Here is a 12970-nt window from a genome sequence, read left to right as displayed (position 1 = left end):
GCACAAAAGGGTACTTTAGTCCAGACTTCAGGAAAACACACAAGACTTTACAAGGAGGTGCACTGGAGGTGAACTTTGAAAATAAAAAATAAAATAAGCCAGGCAAAGGGGAGGAGAGGGAGGCAAACAACATTCTGGTCAGCTCTGAGAGCATGAACCTGACAGACGTATCACACAGCATGGACACCAAGGAACCCGCAAGTCCGTGAGTACCGCTGAGGGCAACGTCAAAGCAAGGAGGTGTGGGAGATGTGGCTCAAGAATTGGGCAGGGGTCAGGTTATAAAGGGCTTTCCTATGCTTCTCCACATGGCATTTCAGGGGAAACTCGCAAGGGCCTTAACCCGAGCTTACCTCGGGGAGTGTCAGCTGGAGGACGGCGCGTTGTTTTGTAACTCTGAAACACTAGGGAGATGCAACACTCGTAGGGCACCAAGAATCGGGCCTGGCAAACAGTAAGAGCTCAGTGACTACCTGCCATTATTGTCACAAGGACGTGTGATGAGTGAATGATTGCTATGGAGCTTCTAAGGGCTACACTGTATAAAAGACCCCTTAACAGTTCTGTCTGCTGTGGTGAGTCTACTCTTCCTCCTTCTCGTTTCCTTGGGCTGATGTCCACACTCGACGAGTGAGACAATCCTGGGCAGCACTGCAAGGGCGGAGCCGCAGGAAACCAGCCAGGAACGCTGCCAGCACTGTGCTCGTGCAGGTAAGGACTAAGCTTGTGACAAGTGATCACCACAGGAAGGTGAGCTATGGGGAGAAAGGGCACAGCTTCGCAACTCCTGCTGCTGCCTGGAGAGCAGCACCGCCGGAACCAGGCCTAGGAGGCGGGGGGCACAGGCCGCTGGGCAGGCCTCTCCAGGGGGCCCACCTCTCCTCTGTGCCTGCCCTCTGCAGGGGCAGCCTCTGGCAGCTCTGCAAGACTCCGCTCCAGCTCTGGAACTCCGACAAGGGAGCTGCTCTCAAAAACGCCTCAGACACGCACCGCAGTGGGAAACGCAAGGGAAACGCAAGTCTGTCGTTGGTGACGCAGAACCTCACAGAAAAAAGCCGGAGATCACATTAGCTTCCCGTGGCCATCCCAACACGACCGAAATTGATCCTCTCACAGTTCTGGAGGCTTGGGGTCCAAAATGAGGGTGTTGGCAGGGCCATACTCTCTCTGAAGTCTTCAGAGAAGGATCTTCCTTGCCTCTTCTAGCTTCCATTGACTGCCTGCGATCTTTGGCATTCCTGGGCTTGTGAGCACATGGCTCCAATCTCTGCCTCCGTCTTCACATGTCTTCCCTATGTCTGTCTCTCTGTGTCCAAATTTCCCTCTTCTTTTAAAGATACCAGTCACTGGACTAGCACTCACCCCAACCCAGTATGACCTCATTTTAGCTGAATTACATCTGCAAAGATGCTACGTCCCAATAAGGTCACACTCGCAGGCTTCCAGACAGACATGAATGGGGGGAGGGGGCCACTACTGAATCCAATACAAAGACAAATTACCAAGAGATACAGTCCTCAATCCAAATGTTTATTCACCACTGTAACTCCATACTGCAGCTCGACTATCCTCAGAGCTCAGCTGGTTAAGAATCAGAGTTTATTTAGACTGAGGAAGAACCAAAACCTCAAGACCTAAAGGCAACACACAGAAGTTCTACTGCCATGTGGCTCGTTTTCCCCGGGGTCTATGTTCTGGAGCATCTGTCTCTGTCACTATTGGGACCTCCTATTCTCTGCCATTCCAGAATTTTCACATCACCTTGCACCCTGACATTGGTTTTGACGAAAGCTCTTTTCTTCCTCAATCACGCACAACCCTGTGGCGTGAAGCAGGATCTCTGGCCGCCTCTGCTGATCCCCTCCAAAGTCAGTGTGTCTGAGCGGTCAGTAACTCACTCCTACGAATTCCCCAAATCACTCTGAAAACTGAATGCTTCTGACCCAACACAGTGAATTCCAAAGTTTACAATTCTACCACTCCACCCATAGTGCTTCTTACGCAACACTTACGAATAAGCTGTGTTTATAAATGATTCTACATGGAGTTACTTTAATACCACAACTCCTAATTTTCAGTATTCAGACATTAGTTTACAAACAGAATAAACCGTGTTTAGAAATCCTGACATCTGTCTCTCTCGTCTACGTTCGCCAGCAGCTGTCTCTCCCAGGCACGTCCACGTTCTGTCTTCCCCTTCCCCGGGGCGCTGGCCGGGGATCAGCCACACGCTGATCAGGACTTTGGAGCCGAACAGCTTCCAGGGTGCACCCAGGTCACTGCATGCACTTCATTTTTTGTTTAATTTTTTTTTCTTAATTTGCTTCCTGCTGCGGACTCAAGAAAGGAGTTGGTTTTGAGGCCAGAAAGTGGGATACATGGAAATTCACAGGGAGTCTCAAATCCACTGGAGCAAATCCTCGAGCTCGAGCCAAAAGCAGCAGAGACAAGAAGGCCATTCAAGTGGGTCAAACCGCCACGCCCCCTCGTAGAAACCGACCGCCCGGCAAGCACAGCCCGCCCCGGCCAGCTGGCCAGTTCCGCACTCCACCGAACTCTTCGCAGGGCGACCCGAGTCGGTCCCTTTCGGCTGCCCCAGGGAGCCCAGGAGTGTCACAGAGGAGAGCCTGCCGGTCTCGGGAAAACTCGCGAGCAGCTCCTCTTCCTCCCTTCAAGCCTCGATCTACGTGCAGCCCCTGTCACCTCCCAGACCCTGCGCTCGAGCCCCCTGTTCCCCCAACGCCCCTCACGTCCCCAGCAGCCCTCCCGCAGCCCAGTTCACCCCTCCCCAGACCCCCGACTCCACCCGCAGCCCAGCCGGCCTACGCGTCCACCTGACCTCTGACCCCTGACCCCGACCCGGCCTCCCCGTCACACCCACCTGCCCGGGACTTTGCTGTTGCTGCGCTTCCAGAACTGCTTCCTGGCCCCGTCGCTGGCCATGGCCCCTCCTCATCCCTCAGACCCGCGGCCCCGACACCTCGAGTGCGGCCGGCCAGGCCCAGCGGCCCTTTCCTGTACCCCGAGTAGCTCCTCAGCGGTCCCCGGACTCCCGAGCCTAGAGCCGAGAGGCTCTTCCGCCTCCTTCCGGAAGTTGTGCCTCCGCGCGTCCGGAAGTCCCGCCTCCGTCCAGGCGCGCCTGACGCAAGGCGCGGGCGCTGACGGCATTAAAGGGCGACGCTGGGGAGGTAGGGTGGTGGCTGCGGCCTGGGCGGCGAGAGTCCGTGTGTTGGCGGCTGGTTGGGGCCCCCGTCCGGCTCTATACTCTGCTGCTGGGCGAGGCGGCGGGAGGGTCCGGGGCGCGCGGAGGCAGCGGAGGGGCAGCCGCGGGTCGGCAGAGCGGGGTGGCGCCTGGGGGCTCGCGGAACCCGGCGCAGTAAGCCACCGGCAGGGTTTTTAAAGAGTCGGCATGAAACAGAGCGGAGATAGAGTAAGTCTACACTGGTGGGGCGCCCGGGCGGCTCAGTCGGCCAGCCGGCTGCCTTGGACTCAGGTCCTGATCCCAGGGCCCTGGGCTCGAGCCCCGCGTCGGGCCCCCTGCTCGGCCGGGAGACTCTGCTTCTCCGTCCCCCTGCCTCTTCCCCGGCTAGTGCTCTCGCTCTCGTACTTGCTTGCTCTCTCGAGAGCTCACTCAAATAAAATCTTTAAAAAGAATAAGTCTGCACTGGTTACGTGATAAAATAATAGTTGGGGTGTATTAGACTCAATAATATACATTGCTGAAGTTATTTTTCGGTGTTTTGTTGTTTGTTTTTTTTTAATTTGCCGTAGCCAACGGAAGATGTGAAGTGACATGCATGACTGGCGCTAGATTTCTCTTGGTCGCAGACCTGGACCGAGAAGTCAGGTCCTGGCATTTCACGACTGCAGTACAGTTTAACTTTCGGGAGTCCGTTGACACACCTCTGCCAGTTCTCTTGTGAAACAAAAGTTGGACTGTATGTGTAAGTTTGCCCATGCCTCCTCACTTACCGATAGGTAGCACTGATGTAGTTCTTGCCATATGCAAGATCTGGACCAGGTTCTTTATATGCAGTGTGTCAGCTGTATGCCCACCATCCCCAAAGGCTGCCCCTCCTGGAAGAGCAGAATGGCTCGCTCACCTCTCGGACACCGAGTTTTATACCCTTTCCATAGGTCCTTGTATCCACCCTGCAACATTTACCTGACTGTTTTTATTATCTCTGTGTCCACAGGTAGCTTGTGAGATCCTGCTCAGCGGGGCCTATGTCTTCTGCCTCTATAAGTGTTTGTTGGATGAATGACAACCATGGGAACTCTCCAGGGATCCCCTTTTGTCACCATAGAAACTCCAGGAATCTTCTCTTTGGTGTGATCTTAATGGATCCTTGGTGATCCCCAGCTGACATACCCTCACTAGATCCTCAGGGCTCCTTTGCTGCATAGCCTGATGAGCTCTTCTGGGATCCTGTCCTTACATGACCTCAGGGAATCTCCAGAGATCTTCCAATAAAGTTTCAGTGGATCCGCAGGGACTCCTTCCTGACACAGCCTCAGGCAGTCTCCTGGGATTCTCTCCTAGTGGAGCTCAGGAAGGCCCCAGGGACCTCTTCCCAATATACAGCCCCAAGGCCTCAGAAATCCTCCTCAGAGACTGGCTCCTAACAGCCTCCGGGGTCCCCTATGGACATCACTGGGGACCTCAGGGGTTCTGTGCAGCTCTTCTGGCTCATTGCAAGAATCAGCGAGGTGACAGCAGGACTGAAGATGATGGAAGTAGAGTTCACAGAGAAAAAATGGACAGTAGTTAGTGACTGGCTGGGTGCAATTATAGCATCTTAGATCGGTTGTCCCTATAGCTTGAGGATGCTTTCCTGCCTCGGGTCTCCTGGGGGAAGGAGCAAGACTGACCAAGATTGATGAAGGCTGCAGGACCCACTGAGCAAAGGGTTAGTAGTGCCAATCACAGAAACAGGAGAGCAAGGGGTCAGCCTGTTTGCAGCCTACGTTTATGATTGGTTTAGGATGACTTGGGTCAAGGTCACGGATGTAAGACCTCAGCCAAGCACGAGGTTAGAGGACAGATTAGTCTCCAGACAAGGGGATGGGAGGATCTGCCAGGGCAAAGTCACAGGAATAGGTCAGCATCATGGGCAACATAATCAAAACACAAAGCCAAGAAGAAACAATCCCCAGAAATGGATTTTGGCTGGGGGGCTTGGTAAGGATAGGATGTAAAAGGAACGTTTGGTAGAAGGCCAGGTGTATAAACTGAGTATAACATATGTAGAGTCTAGGAATGGGATCTCTGCAGGCATCAAACAGGACAGATGCATGAACCAGAATGAATGAGTGGAGCACTTTGTATTCATTTGTGCAACAAATAATTTTTAAAAGATTTGTTTATTTGAGAGAGGGCATGGGGGATGGGGGATGGTGGCAGATGAGGAGGGAGAGGAAGAAGCCAACTCCCCGCTGAGCACGCGGAGCCCACACAGGGCTCAAACCTATGACCCCGAGATAATGACCTGAACCAAAATCGAGAGTCAGAAGCTCAACAGACTGAACCACCCAGGCAGCCCTGTGCAACAAATAATTTTTTTTTAATTTATTTGAGAGAGAGAGCATGAGAGGGGGAGGGGGGAAAGGGAGAGGGAGAAGCAGACTCCCTGCTGAGCTGGTAGCCTGACACAGGGCCCGATCCCAGTACCCCAGGATCATGACCTGAGCCAAAGGAAATGCTTAATGAGCTGCCCAGGTGCCCCAACAAACAAGAAGGTTACTTTCACTAAGATTTAAGCTAATGGAAATTAAATCCAAGGACATGCCATTTCACACACGACAGGTGGGCTAAAACTTAAAAATCTGTCAATGCCAAAATTGACAAGGATGTGGATTTGTGAGCGGTGCAGAATGAACTGATTCACTGCTGGTGGGAGTATAAATTGATTTAGTGACTCTCAACAGCCATCTAGCAATTTCTAGTAGTTAAGGATGCATATACTCTACAACCCAGCAATTCCACCCTTGGTGTGTACCCTAGAGCAGCTTGCCCAAGTGTGCAAAGACAAGAACATTCACTGCAACATGCTGCTTTTGCTGGCAGGGGGAAGGTCATAAAGTCATCTCTAGGAGAATTGGTAAATGATACATAGCTATCCAATAGGATGCTATATGGTAACAAAATGAATAAATTAGTTACATATATCAACACAAATGAATTTCACAAGGTTAAATGAAAAAAAGTTGAATATGGATGCATGCACTATTTAATTCCATTCTTTTAGAGTAAAAAAGAATGCTAAACACTAAATTCAGGAGAGTGGTTGCCTCTGGGTATTGGTGGGGACTTTGATCAGTAAGTAAGGAAGTCAGGGGGCTTCAGTTTTATGATTATGCTTTATTTCTGATGGCAGAGGGAGTGTATGCTGCTGTTGTTATATTATTTATGACTTCTCCCATGTATAAAATGTTTGATTACGGAGCTCTTACTGCTGTGTCTGTGAGCACACTCTTGGAAAAGGATGAGACAATGAATGAGCAGTGTTCACTGAGAGGCGTGGAGGGGTCGGGACAATTGATAAGACCTGTGACTGTAGTTTAAGGCGAGCAGGCAAGATGGGACAAAATGCAAGGAGTGGCTCCAGGGAGAGGGAGAATCACAGCTGCAGCAGGGAGACAAAAGATTGGAGCGCTGGGTAACAGGTGAGTCTTGGGCATGGCTGATCCTTGCGTGCAGGCAGCTTCTTGCAGAGGAGAGGTTGAACGGTGAGGGGCCACCTGGAGAGATGTCCTGAATTGAGACCAGAGGGTGGAGCCTTTGCACTGTGCACAAACCAGTCATTGCACGGCTGCCCCCTGGGAGGGGGGCCCTGCAGCTGCAGGCAGCTCCTCAGAGGGACTTCTCTGAGCCATCAGCAGCTAGCACTCCCGGCCACGGAGGAAATGAGAGCCTTTGTCCCAAGGAGCGCATCTGGGCAGCGCACCGTAGTGCTGACTGCAGTCCACCTTGGCACCACTCGGATCCAGGAGCGTCACAGGGGTCACCATTGGAAGAACATCTCTAGGATTCTGCCTGCTTCCTTTTGTGGAAATTTACAAGAGGAAGGTTGACCCAATCTTGGAGCCACAGCGGTCAGTCATCCTGTCCTCCGTCCCCTCCTCCCACTTCCTTTTCCTCTGCTCTTACCCACTGTAGACTCCCTCTTCTGTTCTGGATGAGCTACCTGGTGGGGTGACCCAGACTATCATCCTAGAGGCTTCAGACCCTCGATCATCACACCGTTCTCAGACCATGGCTGCGGTACTTGTCCACGTGCCATCAAAATTGGGCAGAGAAGCAGGTTCATGTAGGTGTCAGATGTGTTCTCCCCTGGCCCCACCGGGCAGTAGCACCCCTACCTCCTCTGGTGGCCACAGAGAGACCCCATTCTTCGCCTGGCTAGTCTGCTGGCACAAGGAGCCATGACTCGACATTGAATCAGACTCTTACCACATCCCTTTCTGGCAGCGTTCCCCCTCTGGGGCTCGGGACTTCTAGAAGAGGCCAGAATTGTGAGAACAGGAAACCTCTGAGAGTGATGTGAGCAGATCCAGTCCTGCCTCCACCCCCTGCTTCCCACACCCAGGTCTTTACTTAGAGGGGACACAGCGGCACGTAGGGCACCCGGACTCAGGGGCTATAAACTCTGAGCTGAAAGGCAGCTTCATTGCTCTGTCAGGCCAGCAGCTTCTGGGCAGTGTGGTGTATGTTGGAGGACCGGTGGGTCCCCCAGCCACAGGCTCACTGCCACCACCTCCTTTGCTGTAAGTGGGTCCCCTGGACCAACACAAGTTTGTGCAGAGCCTCCAGTTGCCGGATCAGACTCCCTGAAACCCACACACAGGGTACAGGTCCGTGAATCACTGGGTCTTATTGCCTCTGCTCACATTCCCTGTGACTACTCTATGCACAGGGGATGCCAGAGAGTGTAGTCTGGCTGGGCATCCATTCCCAGTGAAACGGCTGAGTTCTCTTACTGAAGAATGGTGGGGTGGATATTGGTGGACAATAGCAGCGCCTCCCACACTCACAAAGTATGCAATCAGCTCCCACCACTAAAACCAAAGAGGAAAGACGGGCAGTGTGGGATATGTCAGCCTCCGCCGCTGGGGTGTGGACGTGTAGAATCCATTGCTGTTGGAGTGAGGTGTTGGAGCACTGAGTCATGTCCCTCCACATCTGTTTCATGGCTCAGGCTGGGTCTTCTGTCTCCCTTCTCTCCAACTCACCAGCGTGCCCCCAGGTCCAAGGCTTACCTCGGATGATGCCTTCGATGGAAAGTAACAGGACGCTGGACTAGCAGCACTTTAAACCTCGTTTTCTGCCCACAAAAAGGCCAGAGGCAGGCGGCTGTTGTGATGTTCTATTGGCTGAGTCACTCGGTGATGTAGGGGACGCCGGGGGGGCACACTCCTCCAGCACCCAGGTACCCAGTCCCCACTGCAGGGAGTGCTGGTGCTGCCCACGCCCAGCCGAGGGCTCCCTGGGAACCATCTGTGCTGCGTCCAAGGGAGCCACCTCACCCCCAGGCCAGCCCACATCCAGTGACTGGCAGGTGTGAAGAGACAAAGACCTAGCCCTCTGTCCTCAACTCACGCTGTCCCTGAAGGGCTGTCCCAGCTCCAGGCTCTCCAGGCTCTCCAGGATCGGAAAAGGTCATCATGCCTGCTTGTAGCTCAACCTCTGCTCGTCCCGTCCTGCCCCGTGTCCCTCCCTCACAGGCACGGCTGCCAAGTGCATCCTCAGTATAGACGTGCATGTGCTAGTCAGGGCTCCCCGGGGAAACAGGACCAAGTGGCAGGGGGAGGTGTAAATGGAAATTTGTTATGAGGAGTTGGTTCACACAATTATGGAGGCTGAGAAGTCCCACAACCCCGCACCTGCGAGCTAGAGAGGCAGTGGCTGTAAGCCCAGTCTGAGCGCAGAGGAAGATGAGCTAAATCCCAGCCCAAGCTGTGAGGCAAAAACCAGACAAATTTCTCCTTCCTTCCTCTCTCCCGGTATTCAGGCCATCAGGAATTGCCTGAGGCCCACACGGGGGAGGGCCGTCTACTTTTCTCTGAGTCTACCAATTCAAACTCAAATTTCATCTGGGAACACAACGCAGATACACTCAGAATGGAGTTTAGTCCTGGCACACCATGGCCAGTCGGTCAAGGTGACACATAAAATTACCCATCGTCCAATAAACCTCCTACAAGGCATTTCCTCAAATGCACTGGCTCAGACGAGACAAGTGCAACCAAGCTCAGGCGTGCTGCCTCATGGTCACAAGATGGTGTCACAGCTCCATCTATCACGTGCGCATGCCAGTGTCCCAGCCAGACAGGGAGGGAAGGAGGCCGAAGGAAAAAAGAAACAGAAGACCTCTCCAGAAGTTCTGATTTATCCAGGAAGGGCAATCCCCCAGGCAGCTTCCTTAGGAGCCAGAACTAAGTCAGGCACTGAAGGAGAGACCAGTCACTAGGGAGAACAGGCTGCCGGCTTGGACTCATTAGAACTTCCCCTCCGGGGCCCGAGGACAAGCTGCTTCCCATCCCAGCAATAGGTCTCAGCCCACTATGAATTCAGGCTGCTGTTTGCAGGGAGGCGGGCAGATTGGCTGGGGAAGTGTTGGGTCAGTGTGGTGGAGGCCGGAGAAGCCGGGAGGCACTGGGGAAGGTGCCCAGGGCGAGCGGGGCCCTGAGCATCACCTAGAACTCACAAAACAGAGCCTGCCTGCTCCGCGGGAAGCCTGCTTCTCCCTCTCCCACTCCCCCTGCTTGTGTTCCCTCTCTCCCTGTGTCTCTCTCTGTCAAATAAATAAATAAAATCTTAAAAAAAAAAAAAAAAAGAAAGGAAAACAGAGCCTCCACGCCTGCTCCCAGTCCCACTCCCACGGCTCCCCGCCCACGCCCACAGCTCTGCAGCACACGGACCTCGGCCACCCCAAACATCAGGGGGCCCCCAGGTGCCTCTGTGCAGCAGTGACAGGAGACAGGAACAAAATGAGACCGCTGACAGAAAGAAGGAAGAGGGGCGTGCCCAGCCCGTAGGCGCTGCAGGTCACCCCTTCAGTCACCGAGCCCTCACGCAGCACCCTGTCCCTGCCACCCCCTCCTCTGCCCTTCACCTTCACAGACAGCTGGAGGGAGCCTGCTCTGTCTGAGGGAGGCCTGCACATCTGGGAGGTGTGATGCTCTCTCTGCTGGGGTCAGATGTAGCCTCTCGCGGCCAAGTGACCTCAGACTGAGTTACCCACTGAGCATTAACAACTCCTGCCTTGAAGAGGGAAAAGGAAACAAATCCTAATACATAATGACCCATAGCAATACAGGTGCCCTAAAATCTTAGCAAACTTCGGTCCATCCACCTCTGGTCAGTTCCAAGGGCTGGGATCCAAAGCCAAAATTCTTACAAATAGGGAGAATTTAAACCAGAAATTTCTGTCTCCCAGCAAGAGGGCATGGGATTCGGCCTAACCACCCCAGCCATCCATCATCTGATGGTCTCCACTATGGGGGTCTGGAAAACAAAGGCCTCGCTGGTGAAGTGCCAGGTCCGTGCACTGGGCTGCAGACTGCATGCCAGCTGCACCCCACAAAAAGAGGGCACACCCTCTTGGCCAGAGACATGCTCCTGGGGAGCTGCTTGAGACAGGCGTGGGGCCGGGCTGGGAGTCCTCTCGGCCCCTGCCCCAGGATTTCCCTGCTAACTCACCCACCCGCCTGCTCAGCTCTCATTAGCTTGGCCTGGAGCAAAGTCTTGGTTTTCTTGACCTCCAGCCATGCTGGAGGGCAGAAAGGATCTCTTCTTAGCCAAGTTAAAGTTTCAGGCTTCTCTGCATTTGGATGGGCCAGCTTCAGGCTTACGATGTCCCGATGCGTCTCTTGGGAGCTTGCTGAGTGAGCCACCCCACCTACAGAATGTGAGGGCTCCAACCGACTTCCCGGATAGCCCGCGTCCCTGAGTAAAGAGGAGACAGTTATGTTTGTACTGGTCTCTCAGGGCTGCTGGAGCAAATGACCACCAACTAAGTGCTGAAAACAACTCAGCTTGTTCTCCTGCAGTTCTGGAGCTCAGGAGTCCAAATGCAGGTTCACAAAAGGGCTAACATCAGGGTGTAGGCAAGGATGCCTTCCTTCTAGAGGCTCCAGGGGGGACCTGCTTCCTTGCCTTCCCAGCTTCCAGCAGCCACCCACTGGCCCTGGCTTATGGCCTCTGCCTCCATCTGGAAAGCTCTGGCCTCTGCCTCTTCTCACTCCAGTTCCTCCCAGACCCTTCTCATAAGGAACTGCTCAGATCATCCAGCACCACGAGCCCCTCTCAGGGCCCTCAACTTCATCATGCCCACAAGCTCCCTTTTGTCATATGAAGTAACATTCACAGGTTCTGGTGTAGCATGCAGAGATCTTTGGAGACCATTATTCAGCCAACCATGATATTTCATGACACCGAGCAAAAGTTCCCCATTTTCCCCCATGAGAGACAGTCCTCCTTCCTGCCCCCTCCCTCACTCAATTCGGCCATGTCTAGAGTTTAGGGTCTCCCCCTAGCCACATCCCACTTCCTAGTACTGAATTCTGCATGAGTTAGGATGTTGGCAGTTGCAGGAAAGAGAAAATCCAACTCAGATGGGCTTACATTATAGGAAGTTCTCGGTTTAGGCAGCTGAACAAGCCCAGAGGTGAATGGAAGTCTGGAACAACAGGACGATGGCCCCTAGAGGTCCCAGGATGCTTCTGTGTGCCACCTGGACCATGTGCCTACCCCTGAACCAGTCACTGTGGCCAGGAAATGCCACACCGGCGTGGTCTACACCAAAGGGGTGATGGGAGTCCATCCTTCTAAATATTGTGGCTGCTACCCAACAAGGGGGATGTGGTGTGGATGCTGGGGAGGAACCCCAATGGCTACTGCACCACCCAAGGTAGGAGCCGTGTTGACAGACTGATTTGATGGCCTAAAAATGTTGACTTATTTGTCAATAATAACCAGGCCTAACACAGTGTGAACATATGGAAATGATATAAATATGGAAGTAAAAGGGGCTCCTGGATGGCTCGGTCCGTTGGGCATCCCCAACTCTTGATCTCAGCTCAGGTCTTGATCTCAGGGTCATGAGTTCAAGCCCCGGCATTGGGCTCCATGCTGCATGTGGTGTCTACTCAAAAAAATAATAAATAAATAAATAAATAAATAAATAAGAGACCACAATAGGAAACAGTCCAATTTTAAAAATTAAGTGTATGGGTTGCCTGGGTTGCTCAGTCAGTTAGGCGTCTGCCTTTGGCTCAGGTCATGATCCGAGGGTCCTGGGATTGAGCCCTGCATGGGTCTCCCTGCTCAGCGAGGAGCCTGCTTCTCCCTCTCCCTCTGCCTGCTGCTCTGCCTACTTGTGCTCTCTCTCTCTTGCTCGCTCTCTCTCTGTCAAATACATAAATAAAATCTTTAAAAATAAATAAATAAATAATAAAAATAAATAATAAAAATTAAGTGTATTTTTTAAATGTTTGAGGAAATCGATCACAAGACATATTAAAGAGGCAAGGCAAGTGGTAAATGAACAAATACAAATGGGACTTTTAGCGATTTTTACAAATAAGAAAATCAATGAAACACCACTTACGGGCAGACCGGAGAAGATGAAAACAGACGGTCGGAGCGAAAACGAGCATCACATCTGTGTGGCCCGGTGTAACCAGAAGCATCTAAAGCCCTGAACACATGTGCGCTTCAACCCTGCAATTGCCCCCATAGGAATCATCTTAAGAAACAGTCGGGCAAGTGAACCAAGGTACATGCCCATGGGGCTCTCCACGGTATGGTGAACAGTAGGAAACTGGCAGACATCTGAATGTCTGAGTGTAAAGGAAACTCCGAAGCGAGGCGTGAGACCGCCGATGTAACACAATGAGTGCAGCCTTTAAAAACAAAGACATTGATCTGCACTTTCTTTCTTTTTTTTTTTAAGATTTTTTTATTTAT

The 12970-nt window shown here is 52.7% G+C and overlaps 1 protein-coding gene and 1 long non-coding RNA gene across 9 annotated transcripts in view; one reads left to right on the top strand and one right to left on the bottom strand.

The window, feature by feature from the left end:
• TBC1D22A (TBC1 domain family member 22A) overlaps positions 1-3093 on the bottom strand; it is a 584905-nt gene extending 581812 nt beyond the window's left edge. For all 8 annotated transcript variants that reach the window (XR_004300946.1, XR_004300945.1, XR_004300943.1 and 5 more), the window contains exon 1: positions 2882-3093. Coding sequence is in view for 2 of the 8 variants with exons in the window: in XM_032416658.1 (XP_032272549.1) it covers positions 2882-2943 (62 nt within the window). In the remaining 6 variants the exon portion in view is untranslated. The remainder of the gene's footprint in view (positions 1-2881) is intronic.
• Positions 3094-3198: 105 nt separating this feature from the next.
• On the top strand, positions 3199-5580 carry LOC116639867. The gene is made up of 3 exons (XR_004300936.1): positions 3199-3430; positions 3772-3944; positions 4197-5580. It is a non-coding gene; the product is annotated as an uncharacterized LOC116639867 (long non-coding RNA).
• The last annotated feature ends 7390 nt before the right edge of the window (positions 5581-12970 follow it).

This window comes from Phoca vitulina, unplaced genomic scaffold (genome assembly GCF_004348235.1).
Source record: "Phoca vitulina isolate PV1807 unplaced genomic scaffold, GSC_HSeal_1.0 scaffold19, whole genome shotgun sequence".
Classification (NCBI taxonomy): domain Eukaryota; kingdom Metazoa; phylum Chordata; class Mammalia; order Carnivora; family Phocidae; genus Phoca; species Phoca vitulina.
The sequence above is the reverse complement of the archived record's forward strand: the minus strand, read 5'-3'. Positions and strand labels throughout refer to the sequence as shown.